The sequence below is a fragment of the Hypanus sabinus genome, chromosome 19, assembly GCF_030144855.1.
Source record: "Hypanus sabinus isolate sHypSab1 chromosome 19, sHypSab1.hap1, whole genome shotgun sequence".
NCBI lineage: Eukaryota > Metazoa > Chordata > Chondrichthyes > Myliobatiformes > Dasyatidae > Hypanus > Hypanus sabinus.
The window spans coordinates 20,193,852-20,217,577 of NC_082724.1; the positions used below are offsets into that span (position 1 = coordinate 20,193,852).

A 23,726-nucleotide genomic window follows, 5' to 3' on the forward strand; every position below is an offset into this window, starting at 1 on the left:
GGGTGGGTTGAAGAAGTTGCTGGTTGCTGAAGAGTGTCATTTTCAAACAGGGATTAAAGAAAGAGGTATTTAATTCAAGGACCTTTCCCCTCTGTGCGTTTTCTGCTAGCAAATAGAAACAAATTTTATTTATCAGGTTCTTTATCAGAGGAAGTAACAGAAAGCAGCTATTGTGCTTATTTGAAACCAGTCACGGTAAGAGGAAAACAAATTATCTTGAATCTCAATTGACATTTCACTATCTTGAAATCATGGTCTCTAGCAGTGTTATGAGATGCCTCCAACATGAATGTATAATTCAGAGAGAACCAGAACTGGCTGAAGTTGCTGTTTCATGATGTTGTGGGGAAGTATACGCCAACTTTGAAAACTTCAAATAGGCTCTAAACTGAAAAGAAATAATAAAAAATATATTTACACAATGGGACCTCCTGCGTCTGCCGCTGTGATAGCATCACCAAATTTAAACATAGGGGATAATTAAAAAGGCTCAGGTGTGGCTGTGTGGCTGTGTCTCTCCTCATCAAGTATTTGCAATTGAAAACACTGGTTGAGGCGGGGGGGGGGGGGGGGTTAATACCTCATTAACAATCTGTTACAATGCTAGCGAACAACGAAGTTTCCTCCATCTTTGTTGTGCTAATGCCCAGACATCAAAAAATACCACCGTTGGGCTGGCAGGAAGATGGTGCTATCAGAAGTGTGATTTTTGGATTATAAAACAGTTTCAGGGTAGATCTGGGCAAACCCTAGGCTGAACTGTTCTACATTCTGTGAGCTTACCAGGGTAAATTCTGTCCAAGATCATCTAGAGTTAAACAATGAGTAATAATTGAGAAATAAACAAGTTGCTTGCGAGGGAGTTGTAGACGGATTACTCAGCAAGTCAGGCAGCATTTATAGAAAAGAGTAAACAGTTTCCATTTTGGGTCCAGACCCTTCATCAGGACTGAAATATCCTGGCCCGAAATGTCAACTGTTTACTCTTGTCTATAAATGCTGCCTGGCTTGCTGAGTTCCTCCAGCATTTTATGTGTGTTCCTTGGATTTCTAGCATCTGCAAATATTCTGTAGAATACTTTAGTCATTATAATATGCAGCAGTTAACTCATATCTTCTATCATTTCATATAATATTTTATTTGTAGTGTTTATATGGTGTTTGATAAATACAATTTTTGGCAGAAAGTTGAGTATTGTGCTTGTCTAATCAGCTTGATTAGTTATAGCTCCATCCATAAGGACTGAAGTTGGATTCAGGGGATAAATTTCGGAAAGTACTCCTGAGAGTTTTGTGGTGCAAGCCAAAAACGTTGCTAGTTTCTTTTCAGCTACGTCGTTACAAAATTACTTCATGCATTTTAACATTCAAGGGCTTGATAAAACTAGTCCTTTATTTTGAACAGTAAGTAAATCAGAATCAGAATCAGACTTTAATCGCCAAGTACCTGTGCACATACAAGGAATTTACTTCCGGCAGATGTTGTCTCTCTGCTCATAACAATAATAATGATAAATATAAATGAAAATATAGATTATACAAATAGGTAGTGCAATCCAAGTAATAGTTAGCCGACAGTTAACCGGCAGTTAACTGTTCAGCAAAGTGACCGCAGTAGGGAAAAAACTTCTCCAGTGCCTATTAGTCTTAGTCTGGAGGGATCTGAAGCACCTTCCAGACGGAAGCAGTTCAAACAGTCCATGCGCAGGATGGAAGGAGTCCTTTATGATATTCCAAGTTTATGATATTCTAATGTTTCCAAATAGTATGTTTGAGATTTTTAAAAGTAGCAGAGCAATGGGATTATCCACTATATAAATCATGTTAGCAAGAATCAGAACAGTTGTAGTGAAGCTGTTCCTCCAGCCCCAGCAAAGACCTGGACCCATTGCAGTTTGCCGATCGCCACAATAGGTCAATGGTGGATGCAATCTCAATGGCTCTTCACACGGCTTGAGACCACCTGGACAACATAAACACCTATGGGAGGATGCTGTTCACCGACTATAGCTCAGCATTTAATACCATCATTCCCACAATCCTGATGATGAAGTTTTAGAGAACCTGGACCTCTGTATCTCCCTCTGCACCTAACCGGAAGCCCACAATCTGTGCGGATTGGTGATAATGTTTCCTCCTCGCTGACAATCAACACTGGCGCACCTCAGGGGTGTGCGCTTAGCCCACTGCTCTACTCTCTCTATACCCATGACTGTGTGGCTAGGCATAGGTCAAATACCATCTATAAATTTGCTGATGATACAACCATTGTTGGTAGAATCTCAGATAGAGATGACAGGGCGTACAGGAGTGAGATATGCCAACAAGTGGAGTGGTGTCACAGCAACAACCTTCCACTGAACGTTAGTAAGATGAAAGAGCTGATTGTGGACTTCAGGAAGGGTAAGATGAAGGAACACATACCAATCCTCATAGAGGGATCAGAAGTGGAGGGAGTGAGCAGTTTCAAGTTCCTGGGTGTCAAGATCTCTGAGGATCTAACCTGGTCCCAACATATCGATGCAGTTATAAAAAAGGCAAAACAGTGACTATACTTCATTAGGAATTTGAAGAGATTTGGTATGTCAACAAACACACTCAAAAACTTCTAGATGTACCGTGGAGAGCATTCTGACAGGCTGCATCACTGTCTGGTATGGAGGGGCTTCTGCAAAGGACTGAAAGAAGCTGCAGAGGGTTGTAAATCTGCTCCATCTTGGGTACGAGCCTACAAAGTACCCAGGACATCTTCAGGGAGTGGTGTCTCAGAAAGGCAGCATCCATTATTAAGGACCCCCAGCACCCAGTGCATGCCCTTTTCTCACTGTTACCATCAGGTAGGAGGTACAGAAGCCTGAAGGAACACACTCAGCGATTCAGGAACAGCTTCTTCCCCTCTGCCATCCGATTCCTAAATGGACATTTAACCCATGAACACTACCTCACTTTTTTAATATATATTTCTGTTTTTTGCATAATATTTGATCTATTCAATATGCACATACAGTAATTGATTTACTTACTTATTTATTATTATTTCTTCTTCTTCTTCTTCATTACGTATTGCATTGAACTAACGTTAACTTAAAAAATTTCACTACACATGCCGGGGATATTAAACCTGAAGCTGATTCAGATTTTGATTCTTGGTAGAGAATGAGAATCAGGTTTAATATCACTGGCATATGTTGTGAAATCTATTCTTTTGCGGCAGCAGTACAATGCAATACATAATAGTAGAAACACTGTAAATAAAACTATAATTTAAAATAAGAAATATGTACTTTTTAATTAAATAAGTAATGCAAAAAGACAGCAAAAAATAAGTGTTGCTTCAAAACCTTGTCTCGTGGCCTAGGGTAGATTGATAGGCCAAAGTACAGCTTTCGTAGCATGTTGTAGAGTGAGAGCTACTGTCAAAAGAATCAAAAGTGACTTAATTATTTTTTTATTTAAACACATCAAGGAATTAGGGTCTGTGGTGCACTGTAGGGATAGGAGTGAGAGACACTTCCAGATGTAGTGATACATAGAGGAGCTAGATAAATATCAGAAATGTAAGAACTTGCAGGAATAAAAAGACAGAGTTGATGGCTCTGTGACCAGGTTTGTGGACCATACGAAGATGAGGGGAGTGGTAGGTGGTGTGAGGAAGCAGGGAGTCTACAGAAGGGTTTAAAACAGATTAGGAGAAAGGGCAAAGAAGTGTCAGATTGAATACAGTGCGGGGAAGTGTATGGTCATGCACTTTGGTAGAAGGAATAAAGGCGTGGACTATTTTCTAGTCTATGGGAGATTCAGTGGGTGGGACTAGGTTGATTGATCTCATGTGGATTCAACTTATCAAATGGCTTCTGTCCCACTGAAATCATTCTGCCATCCTTTGAAATTAAGTATATAATTAAGCTAAATATCAATGAGGGTTTCCCCTTTTGCACATTATAAATATTGATTAATAAAAATTGAGGTGACTAGTACATGAAACAGCTGTTGCCCCATATTTTGACAAGCTTATTATCATAATTTTAGACTTAACTTGTTGTAAACATTACTATTGTTCAATGGTGCAGCTAAAGCACATAAGAATTCTGATATCTATTGTTTTCCTTTTTACGGTGTTTTGCTACCATAAAACAACACTCACAGGGTGATAACAACAATAATTCTGATTCTGAATTGTTTAAATGATTAAAGGAAGCAGCGAGAAATTTCCGAGCATTTGTTGATTTATTCATTTTTGACTGTGGCATCGCTGGCAATGGTGGTATTTATTGGCCATCTCAAATAGTTGTTGAGAAAGCAGAGGTGAGCTATCTTCTTGAAACACCACTGTCCTTTTGCTAGGGCTTGGGCACAGTACTCAGCAAGCTCATAAGACTTTTGCACGGTACTCTATTTGACAACATGGAGCAGAGGGCATGTTTGTAGCTCTTGGGGAAACAAAGGACGCTGGGAATGGCGGAGGTGGAGTACTGCGGGAGCGGTGTGGGACAGGTGGCAGAGAAGGAGTGCCAGGGCTGGGGGTTGGCATGGGTGCAAACACACCCAGCCAAGACACACCAGGCAAGCTAATTTTTATTTCAAATAATTTGGTTCATTGATCATTACAGAATGTCTCTCTGGTGCTTTCCTCTCCCTCCTTTCCCCCTTTCCCTACCATGATTCCCTCGACACCACCCCACCACCCCGCTCTCTGTCCGCAACAGAAACCCATATCAGGATCAGGTTTATCATCTTTCACATCTGTCATGATTGTTTTTGCGGCAGCAGTATAGTGCAATACATAAAATTACTATAGTACTGTGTAAAAATTTTCATTTCAACTATTACTGGAAACTTGCACTTTTGAGTCTACAAGCTTCTTGGTTATAAAAATATTTCAAGTTGTACTTTAATTTTCTCTAAATTTATTTCTTTTACTTTAGGAAAACATAATTTGATTCGACTTCCCAAAAAGTCACACAGAATCCTGCAACCCTGTATTATAGGTGGAGGCCTTTGGCCCTTGCAGCTATGCTAGCACTTTGAAAGACCTATCAAATTGTTGCACAAGTTGCTTTTTCTCAAACAAATGCAATTTTCTTCCAATAACTGTTCATCAGAGATAGAATACTCCAAGCAGAATGACTTTCAAAGACTAAAATGCACATAGACTGATTTGATTTTAATAAAAGGCATCTTAAAAATTATTTTCTGATATTGTATACAATTGACATTTTTCATGTAACATAAGCAAAAGTAGCAAAACTTCTTAAATTTCAGCTCACTTTGATGTAGAAACTATTAGTAAATGTCATGATATTACACACAACTGGACTGCTAGTACTTAATAGATATCAGAATACATAAGTGTTCTGACATTATATACAATATAAATCAAAATTCACTAATAATTAATCAGATTGTTTACCACATCTGTTTGATGTGCCAAATAGTTCAGTTTTGTCATATTTATAATGTATAATAGGGAAAGATTAACAAACCACCTCATACCCAGACAGTATAATTTTAAATGTTTATTTCCATATTCAGTGATGCAGTCCACAAGCTTTTTTTTCCAAAACTTATAATTTGCAGGAAAGTAATGAGACTAGAGGAAATAACAGTGTGAGTACAAGTTAAACAACCATAAAACTAAGTTTAAATCACGAATTAAATTAGGCCATTTGGACCATTGAGTCTGTTCCAACATTCAATCATGGTTGATTTATTTTCCCTCTCAAAATCATTCTCTTCATAAGCTTTGACACCCTCACCAATCAAGACCTGCTTTTAAATCTCTGCTTTAAGTATTGTTTGTGTCTTGACTTTTTAACCTCTAAATTGAAGTAAACAAAACTTCACGTTAGAACTAGCAAGACATAACACTTTACAATTTTCAGCCAAGGTTGGGGTCTTTAGGTTAGAATACAATAGGGTCCTGGACAGGTTTGTGGAGCTCAGAAAAACAGAGGGCTATGGGTAACCCTAGGTAATTTCTATAGTAAGGACATGTTCGGCACAGCTTTGTGGGCCAAAGGGCCTGTATTGGGCTGTAGGTTTTCTATGTCTATGTTAAATGTGCACAATGTGCATTTAATTATTCATTATGCCCTAGGTAGATGAAACATTCTCTACAGTCCTGCCTCAGCAGTATCACATTGATCTATCTGTCATGCCTGCTCCCTCTGAAAATTCTTCCCTTTCTCTGGCAATATCTGCCTAGTTACAGAGTATCCACAGGCCTGAGAGAGAACTTAGTTAAAATTTGACTGAGAAAGTTTATCTCTCATCTTTGTCCCCTGCTAGAGATTTTATTTTTAACAGGGGAGATTATTGGTGAAGCAAAGGAAATCGGGGGTGTTGGAGGAAAATGCGTTACCATGTACCATAGTAGTAGAAAGTAAACCTAAAGAGCCGGTCGATATTTCATGAGCTGCCAACATTTACCTGAGCTTATGGAACAATGGTTGGCCCAAACCAAACCCCTCAAATTTGCATAGTCCAATTTTAGTGAAGTCAGTGACCCCAGCAGGCCATACACATGACCTTGATTCTCACCACTGATCATTGTCAGGTCACATTCTGTACAAGATCCACCATAGTCCTGAGAGAGGTGCTTGAGATTGAAATTACTCGCTGGAATTCCATGAAGCTGGGTCCCATGACAGCTGCTGCTGCTGTAACTCCATTTAAGCTTCTGATTAAAACAGGCCCAATTCTAAACTCAGTAGCCTCACTACACGGACAGGTCTATTGAGACGGGGAGCATAATCATTGTTCAAAAGTTACAGGCTCATCCATAGAAAAATGCCTCTATTAATTAAAAATAAACTAAAGCGAATAAAATGTGAATTTGGAGACATCCCAGGCATCTCAAAGATGCCTGATCGTATTTCTCAACAAAAAAAACATTGACTGAAGGGACCAAGCACATATAGCACAGTAGAGTACCAGATCACAGCTCAGTGGAATGCACTGGATGTCTACATTCTTTCCATTTTGATTTATTTTTTTATTTATTGAGATACAATGCCTGGTAATCCCTCCTGGCTCTTTGAGCCACACTCGGCAACCCCCAATTTAACCCAAACCTGATCACGGGACAATTTACCCAACTGGTATGTCTTTGGACTGTTGGACACGGTCACAGTGAGAAAGAGAAACGTAGAGACAACAGTGGGAATTGAACCCAGGTTGCTGGTACCGTAAAGCACTGTGTTAACCACACGTTCTATTACAGGTTCCAACTGATCACCTTCAGCCATCGGTGAGGCCTTCCTAAAGATCTTATATGAGTTTATTTTTCATCGTTGTCTCCTGTTGGGGATTCTATTTTGTGATTGGGGAGATAGATGTTGAAGCAAAGGAAATGGGGGAGGAGTAGAGGAAGGAACTATGTTAGTGTGTACCATTGCAGTGTAAGATAAATCTTTCTTCAATGCAATAAATATGGCAGTTGATCTGCAGATAGTGACTCAGCACGATGAATGCATGGAGATTAATCCAAGTTGTTGAAGATCATCCTTGTGCAGTGGCAGGTTTTCAGTTTCATCCAAAGTTCACTATTTGCTGAGCACTATTTGTAGCACTCCAGAGGCAATCTGTTCAGCCCTGAGATGTCTCCTGATCACAAGATGAGCAGCAACAAAACCCTGAACCAGTTTGGCAAAGGCTCTTCCCCCTGTGATAATTATCATCGACCTGGACAAATGTCAATTTGTCATTTGAACATCTGTAAATCCCCATCCAAGTACCACACTGTTCTTATTAGGGCACACATTGAATCCCTCTCCCCTACACCCCCCACCCCCCAAACAACGTGAAGGGAATGCTCTGAGCAGAGGGGCTGCACTAGTTCACAAAAGGCCCCTTGCTAGTTTTTTGGAACACTCTAGCATCCTGGAAAGAATAATGAATGCAGCATATTGACACGACTCTCGAGGCAGAGAATAATTCAATACAAGTTTCACACATTACCTTTCTGGGGCAAATAAGATTCATACAGAAATTCAAGCTAACTGCAGAATCCTATCAGATTTCTTTGATAATAGTCATGACCGCAGGAATGAAAGAACAAATAGAATATTGGTACTCTTAAGCGAAGCTCGAATATGTGGAAATCTTAGTACCTTCCAGCCTGGAGTGTCACTTAAACCATTCACAGGCTGAGTCACACTGGCTTTGGTGTTGCAAATGGAACTGCTGGCATTAAGCCATTTGGATGATCTTATGCAGATACAGCCTTGCCGGGAATCCTCAGCGTCGGCTCAGAGACTCCAAACGTTTCAACAGCAATTCACAGCTACAAAATGCAACTTCAAATTATTTTTCTTTGCTTTCATGTTCCCAATGTGTACTTCAGTTTCTAGTTTTTAGATGTCTCTGAATGAGAGACATTCAAAATTTATTAAAGGATTTTCAGCTTTAACAGACACAGACTCCCCCCCCCCCCCCCCCCACCACCACCAGATGAAACTTCTGTTAACACCATTCTAGGAGCAGGGACTCTGCTGTCTGTCACATGAAGCCTATGAGCGGTCTTCTCCTTGATCTTACTTTATCTTTTTAGCATTACAGTGCTGCCCTTCCAGTCCTGCTACCCCAGCAATCCCTAACAAACCTGATTAACCCGTATCTAACTACAATGACCAATTAACTTACCCAGTACATCTCCGGACTGTGGGAGGAAACTGGAGCACACGGAGAAAACCCATGCAATTCCTCAGGGAGGACTCCTTACGGGACGGCACCGGAACTGAACTCCAAACTCTGGAATGCCCCGAGCTGTAGAGGCACGCTAACCACTGCGCTATCATGTTGCCTGACTCTGGGGTGGCGAAGGCCGATGAGTATAACCCTCCACATCTGGACCAAGTGAATGCACACAAAAAGTGAAGCTTAAAATGCAGACTCCAACGTAATAGTAAGTGCATACTAGTGGTATTCTGCTGTTGTAACCCGTCCACTTCAAGGTTTGACATGCTGTGTGTTCAGAGATGCTCTTCTGCAAACCGCTGTTGTGATACATGATTATTTGAGTTACCGTTGCCTTCTTATCAGCTTGAATCGGTCTAGTCATTCTCCTCTGTTCTTTCTCGTTTGCCGTATGTTTTTGCTCACAGAACTACCACTAACTGGATGCTTTTTGTTCTTTGCATCATTCTTTGTAAACTCGAGAAGACTGTTGTATGTGGAAATCCTAGATCAGTAGTTTCTGTGATACTCAAGCCACCCCGTCTGGCACCAACAATCATTTTGTGGTCAGTCACTTAGATCACGTTTCTCCCCTCTTCTGATATTTGGTCTGAGGAACAACTGAATCTCTTGACCATGCTGGCATGCTTTTATGCATTGAGTTGCTGCCACTTGATTGGCTGATTAGATATTTGCATTAATGAGCAGGTATACCTAATAAAGTGGCCACTGAATATGGAAGCAAAAGTCAGCTACTTTTCCAAGTGTGAGAAAGAATTTTATGGTTTTTATATTTAGTTTTGGGGAATATCTTTGAAACTGCTGATAGTTATTGGTTGACTTAAAAATGGGATGATTTTTCTCACTTCCATTACACTGATTTCTTTATCTTCTGTTGGCATGAACATTGATTTCTCTAACTTCCATTAATGCCCCCTCCCCTTCTTACCCCATCCCTTATTTATTTCCCCCTTTTTTTCTTTTCTCTCTCTGTCCCTCTCACAATCACTCCTTGCCTGCTCTCCATCTTCCTCTGGTTCTCCCCTCCCCCTTTCTTTCTCCCCAGGCCTCCCGTCCCATGATCCTTTCCTTTCTCCAGCTCCCTATCCCTTTTGCCAATTAACTTTTAAGCTCTTGGCTTCATCCCTTCCCCTCCTGCCTTCTCCTATCATTTCGGGTCTCCCCCTCCCCCCTTTCAAAGCTCTTACTACCTCTTCTTTCAGTTAGTCCTGACGAAGGGTCTCGGCCCGAAACGTCAACTGTACTTCTTCCTATAGATGCTGCCTGGCCTGCTGTGTTCCACCAGCATTTTGTGTGTGTTGCACTATCCAAATTCCTATTCTGAATTAGTACTCCTGTTTTCAAGATATTCACTGAAACAGCTGGGTAATAATTATTCCTCTTCAAACTAGTCTTGGGATAGCATAAACTGAAACATTAGTATTTATAAAATCATAGAAGTAATGCAGAATTATGTGTTCATCACAGATAATGACAAGGGGTTTTGAGGAACTAACCTAGGTAAAGGTACACATTTGACCGCATGCTATCCGTCATGGTTTGGAGGCTTGTGTGCCTCAATGGTCCAGAGAGTTACCGGTACTTTGGCTGCAGTCAAGGCATTATGCTTTGGCTTTTGAGTAGGGTCACCCATACTAAAGGGTAGAGGCCAGATTAAGTGTTGTCTACCATCCCCCAGGCTCAGGGCTAGCAATCCTAAACGGCAGAACAAAATTGTCACAGAAACCACAATAAAAAATCCTTCTACAGCTGAGTGCAACGGTATTCCTGAATCTCCAGCTGGAACTTGCAGGAGGAATCGACTGATGCAGGAAGCCCTGAACACCACTGGAAACGGAGGACCTTTATGCTGCCCTAAATGTCAGCCTGTAACAGGCAGTAACACAACCATCAAGCACCATTTTTAAAATTAATCTTACCCTCTATCATTATATCCTCCCCAAATTCCCTTCCACACACTAACTCTGATCAACACACAGTGATGGGAGGGAATCAAAAGAGGCAATTTAAAGAAACTACCATTACTCACATTTTATGGTGGAGATGTATGTGCAGGAATAAAGAATTGTGCATGCATCACAGAAAATGATAAGGAATTTCATGGAACAAATTTAGGCAAGTGTAGCACTGTAAGTAAGCAGGTTTTTCCATTAGATATCCTCACAAACAAGTACAAAATAATGCTGCCACATTTGATATTGTATGCAGTTTTTAAATAGTTACTCCTGCATTATTAATAACATGTCAGTGACATTTCCTGAGAAGCAGGGATAAAACCAAAACTCTGCTGCATTACATTTGACAGAAAAGAGTTGACTGCTCTGTCAGTTTTGTTATCATCAGAAATTTAATTAGCCAAGACTAGAAGGCAGAATTCCATAGGTGTTTGAGTATCTGTGTGCCTCTGTGCACAGGCAGCACTAATGAGATCAGTAGCTTTATTATCATGTTCACCTGTCAGAGTCTCTTATGCTGAACCACTTGGTGCAGAACTAATCAACCTTTAGTTTTCAGATTCAAGGGACAGGAGTTTGGGGGATGACCCTTTTAAGCTGATAGCTGATCAATCATGAAATCAGCCAATCAAATTCTTGAACTGATTAGATTGTAAGACACTAGATATATGAATTATTCTGTTTGGGCTCTCATTGTTCAAATTGATCTGCATGCTTTTTTCACTAAGCCTCAAACCATTCAAACAGAATAATTTTCTTTATTAATGTACTGATTTGGCAAATTCACTCAATTCAGAAACTTGCATGAAGCAGACAAAGATGCAGAAGGGACTTTATGAAAATGTCATCAGTGTGATTTTTCTCAACAGCACAAAAATAGTCATAGAGTCATAAAGTACAGCACAGAAACAGGCCATCCAGTCCCTGCTGGAACCATTTAAACTCCCCCACTTCAAACAACCATAACCCTCCATATCCATATATCGATCCAAACTTCTCTCAAACTTTGAAATTGAGCTTTCAAGAACCACTTCAGCAGGCAGTTTATTCCACACACTCACAACACTCTGAGTGAAGAAGTTTTCCCTCATGTTCCCCTTAAACTTCTCACCTTTCACCTTTAACCCAGGACCTCTCATTGCAGTCCTACCCAACCTCAGTGGAAAAAGCCTGCTTGCACTTATACTAAAAAATCCCTCGTAATTTTCTATACCTCTATCAAATATCTTCTCTGTTATAAAGAACACACAGTCCTAATCTATTCAATCTTTCCAAATAACTCAGGTCCTCCAGATCCAGAAACATCCTTGTGAATTTTCTCTGTCCTCTTTCATCCTCCTTTACATCTCTCCTGTAGGTTGGTGACCAAAACTGCACGCAATGCTCCAAATTAGACCTCACTAACAACTTCAACATAACATCTCATCCACTGCACTCAATCCATTGATTTATTAAGGCCAATGTGCCAAAAGCTTTTTTGTATGAACCTATCTACCTGTGACACCACTTTCAACGAATAATAGACCTGTATTTCCAGATCCCTTTGTTCCACCACACTTCTCAGTGCCCTACTGTTCACAAAATAAGACCTACCCTGATTGGTCCCACCAAAGTGCAAAATCTCACACTTGTCTGCATTAAATTCCACCTGCCCCTTTTCAGCCCATTTACCCAGCTGATGCAGATTCCTCTGCGAGCCATGATAGCCTTCCTCGTTGTCCACTACACCCCCAATCTTGGTGTCATCCGCAAATTTGCTGATTCATTAAGCAACATTATCATCCAGATCTTTGACGTAGGTGACAAACAACAAAGGACTCAGCACTGATCCCTGCGTCACACTAGTTACAGGCCTCCAGTCAGAGTTGCAACCACAAATAACTCTGCAGATTCTGTGGTCAAATCAACATATATAAACAAGCTGGATGAACTCAGCAGGTTAGGCAGCATCCGTTGAAACGAGCAGTCAACGTTTCAGGCCGAGACCCTTCATCAGGACTGAAGAAAGAGGGGGCAGGGGCCCTATAAAGAAGGTAGGGGGGAGACTACCCAGACGGTATATGAGATGTTGCTCCTCCAGCCTGAGTTTGGCCTCATCTTGGCAGTAGAGGAGGCCATGTATGGACATATCTGAATGGGAACGTGAAGCAGAGTTGAAGAGGGTGGCAACCGGGAGATCCTGACTGTTGTGGCAGACGGAGCGGAGGTGTTCGATAAAGCGGTCCCCCAATCTGCATCGGGTCTCGCCGATGTAGAGGAGGCCGCACTGGGAGCACCGGATGCAATAGATTACCCCAACAGACTCACAAGTGAAGTGTTGCCTCACCTGGAAGGACTGTTTGGGGCCCTGAATGGTGGTAAGAGAGGAGGTGTAGGGACAGGTGTAGCACTTACACTTGCAAGGATAAGCACCAGGTGGGAGATCTGTGGGGAGGGACATGTGGACCAGGCAGTTGCGGAGGGAACGATCCCTGTGAAAAGCACAGAGGGGTAGAGAAGGAAAGATGTGCTTAGTGGTGGGGTCCTGTTGAAGTTGCAGAGGATAATATGCTGGATCCGGAGGCTGGTGGGGTGGTAGGTGAGGACAAGGGGAACACGGTCCCTGTTGTGGTGACGGGGGGATGGGGTGAGGGCTGAAGTGCGGGAAATGGAGGAGATGCGGGTGAGAGCATCACTGATGACGGCAGAAGGGAAACCATGATTCTTAAAGAAAGAGGACATTTGAGATGTCCTGGAACAGAAAACCAATTCTCTATCGCCACGTTCTGGCTTCTCCCACAAAGCTGATGTCTAATCCAATTAACTAGCTCATCCTGAATGCTGAGTGACTTGACCAGCCTCCCATGCAGGACCTTGTCAAATATCTTACAGAAGTCCATGCAGACAACGTAATGGCAGACATTATGATATATAGTTTGAAATCCTCTAAAAAAAATATATGGTATAGCTTCACTGCATTTATCTTATCAAGTTCCCCAGAAACTCTATACACTTGAACTTCTTTAAATTAGCCATTGCTTGAACAGAGAATACATGTGGACTTTGGATAATTTTCACTTAATGCTGAAATACTGTAGTCCAACATCGGTACACTGGCAATCAAATTTAGCTTGCCCAACCGTGCAATAAATGGTGAAAATCCAGAACGTTTATTTAAAAGCACATCACATAAATAAGTGAAACAGACATACAGATTATAGGTTAAAGTTCCTTCAGTATAGGAGATATATGAAACAAATTTGCAAGTTGTACAGCATTTTCTTGGATATTTTGTTAACAGTACGGAACATGAGAAATAAACCACTTAGCATTTTTACCTAAGAAAAAATAATTACATCACCAAATGCCAAAAGGGACAGAGCACTGTATTTAAAGAATTGAGTACAAACAGTTGATAGACCATGAGTGGCCAGCCACAGGCATTCACATTTTAATTTAACATACATTTAACTAATGAATTACTATACATCTTGCACAGGGGGCACGGCAAGTACTGGTGTTCAAGCACATTTACACAGAAACCGTACTGCACTGGACTGGAATGGCATCAATAAAGTAATTAATTTGTAAATTACTACATTTTCCAGGATGTGTTTAGGCTTTTCAGTAGCATAATTGTCATAGATGTCAAAGACCAAAAACACTAATAACATTGAAATCTGATACAGATGTATGTAGATTGATCTGAACTCTTAAGTATCAATTTCAAATGAAAGTGCCCTCATTGCTTACTTAACGTACAGCATTTAGAGGTCACACCACAGAAAGTTGCCAAATACAATCTTGGTTTCATCTGCTGCTAACTTTGCTGCCAGTTTTTTTATTCTACTAAGTTGCTTGAATCTTCTTCAACTTCACCCTTGGCAGCTTTTGAGATGATGTCAATCCATTTTTTCTGAATTTCTTCATCATCTGCACTAAAATAAAAGATCTGCTGGGATTGCCTGAGCTTGAAAGCATGCCTCTTATCAATCATATCAGCAGGATTTGGCTGTTCAATTTCATAGCCTGGCAGTGGAATGGTGCGCGCATGTTTTCCATCCTATAAAGCAAACACCCCAGTGTTAGTATAGAATATAAAGAAACCAACATCTTTACAATTAAGCATCATATTGCATTGTTGCAGTCCATCAGATCTTAAGTTTGGGAATGGGAGTGATAGGGCTAAGGATGGGGTAATTGGGATACAACCATGTAGTGAGATTGTGAAGAAGGACAAGCAGATGATTGGGCCAAATTGCAGTCAACGGGATGAGTTTAAGTGTAACATGGGGCAAAGTCAAAAAGGGTGACGCATACAGGACTGAAGGTGTTATATTTGAATGCATGCAGTAGATGGAGTAAGGTAGATGATTTTGTAGCACAGTTAGAGATTGGCAGGTATGACATTGTGGCTGAAAGAAGATCATAGTTGGGAGCTTAACATTCAAGGATACACCTTGTATCAAAAGAACAGGCAGGTAGCTAGGCAGAGAGGGTGGGTGGCTCTGTTGGTAAAAGTGAAATTATATCCTTAAGAGAGGAAACACAGGATTAGAAGATGTATAATCCTTTTGGGTAGAGTTAAGAATATACAAAGGTGAAAAGACCCTGATGGGAGTTACATACATGCCTCTGAACAGTAGCCAGGACATGGATTACAAATTACAACGGGACATAGAAAAGGCACATAATAAGGGCAATGTTGCAATAGTAATGGGGAATTTCAAAATGCAGATAGATTGGGAAAATCAGGTTGGTGCTGGACCACAAGAGAGGGAATTTGTAGAATGCCTATGAGATTGCTTTTTAGAGCAGCTTGTAGTTGAGCCACTGGGGAAAAGAAATTCTGGATTTGGGTATTGTGTAATGAATCAGATCTAACTAGGGAGCTTAAGGTAAAGGAACCCTTTGGAAGCAGTGATCAACATATGACAGAATTCAGTTTGAGTGGGAGAAACTAAAGTTAGATATATCAGTATTATAGTGGAGTAAAAGAAATTACAGAGGCATGAGAGATGAGCTGGCCAAAGTTGATTGGAATGGAGTTTCTGGTGGCAATTTGGATGTCACAGGATAAATAGATGCATCCCAGAGATGAAGAAGTAAGGTTGAGTGCAACCTTGGCTGACAAAGGAAGTCAAAGAAGACATAAAAGCAAAAGAGAGGGCATATAATAGAGCAAAAATTAGTAGGAAGCTAGAGTATTTGGAAACTTTTAAAAAACCATCAGAAGGCAACAAAAAAAAAGTAAAGAGAGAAAAGTGAGAGTGGATACTGGACCGCTGGAAAATGGCACTGGAGAGAGGTAGTAATGGGAAACAAAGAAATGGCCAACGAACTTAAGAAGGATTTTGTATCAGTTTTCATTGTGGAAGACACTAGCAGAATCCCAGAAATCTGACAGAGTCAGGGGGAAAAAGTGAATGTAGTTGCTATTACTCAGGAGAAGGTGCCTGGGGAGCTGTAAGGTCTAAAGGTAGATAAGTCACCTGCACCAGCTGGACTATGCCCCAGAGTTCTGAGAGTGTGACCTGAAGAGATTGTTCAGGCATCAGTAATTACCATTCAAGAATCACTCAATTCTTGAATAGTTCTGGAAGACTAGAAAATTGCAAAAGTCACTCTGCTCTAAGAAGGGAGGGAGGCAGAAGAAAGGAAATCATAGGCCAATTATTCTAACTTCAGTGGATGGGAAGATGTTGGAGTACATTATTAAGGATGAGGTTTCAGGATACTTGGAGGCATATCGTAAAGCAGGCCAAAGTCAGTATGGCTTCCTTAAGGGGACATCTTGCCTGACTAATCTGTTAGAATTCCTTGATGAAATAATAGGCAGGATAGACCAAGGAGAGTCAGAGGATGTTGTTTATTTTGATTTTCAGAAGGTCTTTGACAAGGTGCTACACTTGAGGAGGCTTAACAAAATAAGAGCCCATTGTTTGAGCAAGTATAGGAGATTGGCTGGCTGTCAGGAGGCAAAGAGTGTGAACAAAGGGGATCTTTTCAGGTTGGTTGCTGGTGACTAGTGGGGTTCCACAGGGTTTGGTATTGGGACCACTTCTTTTTACATTATATGTCAACAATTTGGATGACAGAATTGATGGCTTTGTGTCCAAGTTTGCAGATGATACAATGATAGGTAGAGGGGCAGGTAGTGTTGAGGAAGCAGGTCTGCAGAAGGACTTGAGAGATTGGGAGAATGGGCAAACAAGTGGCAGATGGAATAAAATGTAGGGAAGCGTATGGTCACGCACTTTGATAGAAGGAATAAAAGCATAGACCATTTTCTAAATGGGGAGAAAAATTCAAAGACCAGAGGTGTAATGGGACTTGGGAGTTCTTGTGCAAGATTTCCTAAAGGTTAACTTGCAGGTTGAGCCAGTGGTAAGGAAGGCTAATACAATGTTAGTGTTCATTTTGAGAGAACTACCGGTAGAATATAAAAGCATGGATGTGACTCTGAGGCTTTATAAGGCATTGGTCAGACCACACCTGGTGTTGTGAGCGGTTTTGGGCCCCTTATCTAACAAATGATGTTCTGATATTGGAAAGGGTCCAGAGGCACAGCCTCAGAATAGAGGGATGTACATTTAGAATGGAGATGAAGAGGAATTTCTTCAGCCAGTGGGTAGTGAATCCGGAGATATCATTGCCACAGATGGCTGTGCAGGTAATGCCAATGGGCATATTTAAAAGTGGCAGTTGATAGGTTCTTGATTAGTCAGGGCATCAAAAGTTACAGCGAGAAGGCTATGAGTGGTATTGAGAGGGAGAATAAATCAGCCATGAAGGAATGGCAGAGCAAACTCAATGAGCCAAATAGCCTAATTCTGTTCCTTTGTCTTAAGTTTGTTTCACAGTCTTTCAGCCAGAAAAAAAATCAAATTGGATGTGTGAATAATCAAAGCCTCTCATGTATAAGACATACATTTAATTTAACATCTAGGCATGCAATGCTAAAACTATTTTCTGAATTTAAATTCTCAACTATAGTCAGAAATAGAAACTTTCCAATAAAGCTGAGTCATTTATTTCAAAGAATAGTGATTCACTTGAACAATTTAAAATCACTAAATCAGTAGAATTACTGAAAATGGCAGAATTCTACTTCAATTCAACTGAAAAATATTTTAATATTTTGCAGGAAACAATGGAGTTTTTGGTCATCTTCATTTGCTTATGATTGGTCAAGCTGTTTCACCAGAGGTTTCAGATGTGATTAAATACAGCAACTTTGAGATCTGCCCAACATTTATTGCTCAAAAAATTTTATGTCCAATATATAATACAACTGATTTCACATGTAAGTAAACTTGACAGATATAATATTTTTTCAAGTCTGTACAAACCTCAAGTTTATTGTAATTTCAATCATACACATGTATACAGCCAAATGAAAGAACGTTGTAGTGGATCAAGATGCACAACACAGTACATATAACTCACACACAACACACAAAGTAATATTACCACAAATAAATTAACAAATAATAATGTGCATTTACAGCACAAGTTATAAAGTAAACAGTATTACACTAAATTTGGATGGATGGAAGGGATCACTGATAATGTTAAATGCTTTGTGTACGCACTGCTCCTTGGTATTTTGGATGGGTGGATGATAGACAGCAATGTTCCCACGATAGTCCTTGTAATTCTTCATGCCAAGTTTAGGTTTTACATAAACAAGTATTGAAATTTGCAATCTGAAAATGAGGGGCTATGTACTCTAATTTGTAATGACTAGTGTGCCCAATGACTACAACATGTAGACGAAGAAACCCCTTAACTCTGAGTGGAGTTATCGGGACACCGTCGTGACGACTTTTTTTTTTAGCAGGCTTTCTTATTTATACAAGGCCGAGTTGCTAGCTCGACACTCAACCCAGGACAGATGGAAAGCATGCAAGGGGGCTGGCTGGATTCGAACTCGGGAGCCCTCATTCCGAAGTCACTACTCCACCAGCCAGCAACTACAACATGTACACACTGAATAATTTCTTCAATAAAAACAGTATAATTAAAGCCAGTTCTAAAATCTGCAGACAAAACATCATAAATTCCGTCTGCATCAGACATTGGAAAAGGAAATATGATTGCGTACGATCGTGATATATACTCAATATTCCAATGAGGTAGAGGGCAAAACCTTTTGTGCGCAGTTTAAGTTCCTTTGTGCGTTAGTAGCGAAAGATGAGTGCGTGCACACCTTAGAGGGAACATTGATGAAGAGACATTTCATGCCCCTATTCCAGTAATGAATGCTCACTTCTGCTTCTTTAGGCACTGTGGGCATCATCTTCCTCACTTTGCTAATAATTATATGAATTGCTGCAACTTCTGTCACAAGAAGCATTGGGGCAAACCTAGACTAGATGCAGCTAATCCCGCTATGCAATGCTCCAAGGTTATTACACCAATAACTTTTAAACCACTTCACACAGGATCCAGTTTTCTGCTTCATACATGCTGAAGTTGGCATTTTGATGCATTCTGCTATATTCAATGGGCAACATTGTAATTTACCATTATAGTTAAAGCTACCTCTGTATAACTATAGCTCTTGTATCTATGAGAAATTGATTTTTTTTGCTAAATATACCATTTTATTTTCAATACCAATCATGGAAACAGTGATATAACTAAAGATTCAATTCTTGATACCATTGCCTTAAAAACACATTAGTGGGAGGAATTAAAGTATACCATGGCATTCATTGAGGGGTTTTGCCAACATTCAATTCTCAGCCATCACCAATCATTTATCTTGTCCGCTCTCAATGGGACCCTAGTATGTTTAAATTGGGTAGCACATAGGGCATTTGAGCACAGTACAGGCCACAATGTTCTACCAACCTTTGACCTACCCTAAGGTCAATCTAACCATCCCCTCCTACATAACCCTCCATTTTTCTTTCATCCATATTCCCATCTAAGAGCTTCTTTAACATGCCCATTGTATTTGCCTCTACTACTACCCCTGGCAGAGTGTTCCTAAATATTAGGGTAATGTTTTTGTCTACAGGAAGTGACTGCAAGTTTAGAAATAATTGGTGTACATTCTGATGACATGAAAAGTGCTATTGCAAAATATAAATTATTAAACATGGTTTCTGCATACAGTCCAGCTTTATTCCTTTTACTTGGTACATTTAGAAATGAGACCATGAACTTCAACTATTTATATTGGCAAATGTTTACTCCTAATTTCTATTCATCTGGTTATGCATGCAAGCTTTCCAGTTATTTTTTCCAGAGCCAATACACTCAACCCAAAAGAATTTGGTCACCAGCATTTATTTTTATATAAACTCCAATCCAATTCTACAGATTAAAAAAATGAATCATAATTTCAGAATTAAAAGAAAACTCTCTAACAGTAAGCTCGGGGAGAAAACAAGCACATTTAGACTATAGGGGAGAGTACTTTAAATGAATTCTGCTCCTTCAGCAAATGGGTTTTCATAATTTTCAAAATCATTTTGGCTTTAGACATAATATGGTCCAAAATAACTTAGTAGCCCCATTTTTAATTTCTGATTCCAGCATCACCATATGATAGATTACTGACATTACAAAAATAAACTTCCCCAATATGTTGCAATAGTTTTACAGAATCTACTGAGAACATCAGTGAATATTTTTGATACACTTGATCACCAGGCATTATTGTGTGAATGCAGCAAACCTGCACCAAAATCCTGGAGACTTAAGTGTATTGTTGCAAGTCGAACATCTAATGCCAAACAAAGTCAACACTAAATATGTTAAGACCTCCAAAGTCAAGAAAGGATTTTACATCCATGTACTGAATGCGGATTGACCCTCCAACAGTAAATGCAGCCTATTACATCAACTATTAAGCTGTGGTCCATCAGTTGGGACTGGTCTTTCTGATGCATTATAATTATACCTTATTGGTCAGAAGGGGATTGCTGGAAACGACCTACAATTCTACAGTGGGAGAGAAACTGGCAGAATTGGATTAGCCACTTGATACGGACCACACATTTATTTCAAAAGAAAAAAGTCTCCCTTGGGTCATACAGCCACATGTAAAGCTTTGCTCTGAGTTTTCCAACATGCTTATATCCCAATCATTATTCAAAAACAGGCAGAAAATTCTATTGCCCCCATGCCCTTCCCTCTTTATCATGTTTCTAGTGTGCAATTGTCCGATTACTGATGGTCCTTCCGGTGTTTGCTCAGTGCTGAACCTTGGATGCCTGGGGCAGAGACTGAAGTGACTGACCAGCGTATTGAGGCTCCAGGCTGAAGTTCGAAAATTTTGTATCACAACATCACTCAGAGTCAGAGCATGAAAAAATACACTAGTGAAGTTTAAGAGACTACTAGACAGGATTTGGGAGGCAGGGTTTGAGGGTCGGCACAACATTGTGGGCCGAAGGGCCTGTAATGTGTTGTACTATTCTATTCTATTCTAAAAGTCCCTTTGGCTTATTGAGCCCCAATCAGCAACAGAACACCCACTTACACTATCTCTATTCCTCCGATATTCCCATCTGCTTCCCCCAGATTCCACAACTTTTTATGCATCTGGGGCAGCTTTGCTGACCAATTAACCTACCAACCCAGATGCCTTTGGGATATGGATGAGAGCCAGAACACACAGAGGAAATTCCACAAGGACAGCAGCAGAGGTCAGGCTCGACCCCAGGCCATAGGAGCTGTAGTAGCAGCTAATTCACACTTGCCTATGATGATTGCTCAGCAAGAATTTGCCATGCAAAGGCAGGGAGGAAAGGTTAAACAAACACTGACAGACTTCAAAACTGTGACTCCTCGTAACCAGACATGTCACTGAAATAACATTGGAAAAGGTTAAATACTCATCAATAGGTCACTGATGCGAAATATTAACTGTTTCTTTTCTCACAGATACTGCCTGACCAGCAGAGTACTTCCATCTTATTTATTTTTCAGTTTTCCATCTTCAATAGACTTTTTTTTGTGAATACTCAATCTTTCTCACAAAGTGCATCAGCCTTGTCAACCAGAAATTTTAAAACAGATCAGAATAAGTGAGGGGCAATGAAGTCAAATAAAATATAGCAGAAGATGAAAGAACAAATATAAGACGGGAATGTGTGAAGATGTCTGGCAGCTGTTAATCTGAAACACTCAACTGAAATGTAGTGCGTCTTCCGCAGGCAAAGTCGAATTTATGGGCCAGTGCACTCCTGACTTCTGTACCTGCACACTGTGGTGCAGGAGTCACAAGAACATCCCGGAGGGCAGGTACCAGCTCATCAGGTCTCCTGCTATGCTCTAGGTCCAGTGGTTGAGTACATTCCTATTGAGCTGAGGGGCTGGGTTTCTTCATGATTCCTTGACACTAGTCATGCACGGCAATCTTTAATTTGAACTGGAACTTGGTTGGAAGGTTAACTGGATTGCTATTTTAATTCACTTCAATATTTCAATTAATTTCTCAGATAAGTACATTTCAAATAAATTCTTAATTGTTTTCAAATTTGGAATCTAAAAATTAAATAAGAAATACGTGTTTTTAAATGTCCCTGATCACTGGTTGCATTTTGAAACTGCTGGAAAAGCCACTGGGTGCCTGGCGACATGGCCTCAGCCTTTGCCTGAGGTCTAGATGCACTGTACAAGATGGCTGCCAAAGTAAAGCCCCCTTGCCCTGGACCTGTGGGACTGAAAAACATTCTTGTGGACATGGGGTTCATGCATGGGTATCTGATGGACAGACTGGTGCCCATACATATTATCTTTAGGCACAGTCTAGTCCGCTAATTTAGTTTCTCTCTCCACATGTAGAAAGCCTACAGCACAATACAGGCCCTTAGGCCCACAAAGTTGTGCCGAGTATGTCCCTACCCTAGAAATTATTAGGCTTACCCATAGCCCTCTGTTTTTCTAAGCTCCACATACCTATCCAGGAGTCTCTTAAAAGAACCTATCATATCCGCCTCCACCACCGTTGCCAGCAGCCCATTCCACGCACTCACCACTCTCTGAGTAAAAATCTTACCCCTGACATCTCCTCTGTACCTACTCCCCAGCACCTTAAACATGTGTCCACTTCTGGCAACCATTTTAGCCCTGGGAAAAAGCCTCTGACTATCCATATGATCAATGCCTCTCATCATCTTATACACCTCTAACTTTGATTTTTTAAAATTATTTAGTAAAGGGCGTAACACCCCAGGTTTTTTTTTAACCCATATGGAACACACCCAATTAATTCGTAAAAAAAAAACAGGAAACTAACCAATTCTTTAAAAAAAAACTGGCTTGACTACAAGCTAACAACTACAGAACAGAAGTCGCTGTAACCTTAGAGAATTAGCAGGGAAGGGGAAATGACTGAGGACGGGATGGGCTGTTTGTGCATAAAGGAAGCAAATTGAAGATAAAAATGTCTTTTCCATCTCAAGCCAGCTTGCTTGCTTCAGTCAAAGTCTCTTTTATGAGGTAGCTGAGGAGCTTGATTAAATTCTGCATTCAGTTTGAAGCTTATGAAAAACTGTAGTGGATGAACATGTGAAACCCATTCTTACCTGATTGCCAATGTACAAATATAATACCATGGGATCGCTTCTGGGGATAGCTACCCATGCCTTGTGCCAGGGTTTTCCCTTTTCCATGAAACTCAAGTTGCTACAGAAAAGACTATTGTCACTTGTCAGGGAGCTCGGTCTCTGTTGGAAGAAGATTAAATGTGTAAATGATCATGCCACACACAAAATGAAAAGAGTCCTCATTCATTATCTTTCCAAGGGTAACACTGGGCAAAGTAGCAAAAATGTAACAGTCACTTATCCAAGTGGCAGCGAGTCTAAACAAGCTTTCCTTTCCTCCCACAGATACTGCTCGACCCAATGTGCTCCTCCTGTACATTGTTCATTGCTCCAGATTCCAGTATCTGCAAGTGCTTATGAACCCCTAAGCTGGTTCTCACTGGTGCAAGCTTGGAACCAACCATTTCCTATCTCAAATCGCCTTGCTTGCTGCAGTTAAGGTCAGAGTCACTTTTATGAGGCAGCTAAGGAGCTTGACCCAATTTTGTTTTCAATTTACTGAAGCTAAAACTGCTATAGATGAATA

At 40.5% G+C, this 23,726-nt stretch overlaps 1 protein-coding gene across 2 annotated transcripts in view; it reads right to left on the minus strand.

The window, feature by feature from the left end:
- Positions 1-13,782: 13,782 nt before the first annotated feature.
- fgd (faciogenital dysplasia) overlaps positions 13,783-23,726 on the minus strand; it is a 270,607-nt gene continuing 260,663 nt past the window's right edge. For both annotated transcript variants that reach the window (XM_059944130.1, XM_059944131.1), the window contains 2 exons: positions 23,180-23,320; positions 13,783-14,694 (listed from right to left, as the gene is read on the minus strand). In XM_059944130.1, coding sequence (XP_059800113.1) covers positions 14,473-14,694; positions 23,180-23,320 — 363 coding nt within the window. In that variant the 3' untranslated portion in view covers positions 13,783-14,472. The remainder of the gene's footprint in view (positions 14,695-23,179; positions 23,321-23,726) is intronic.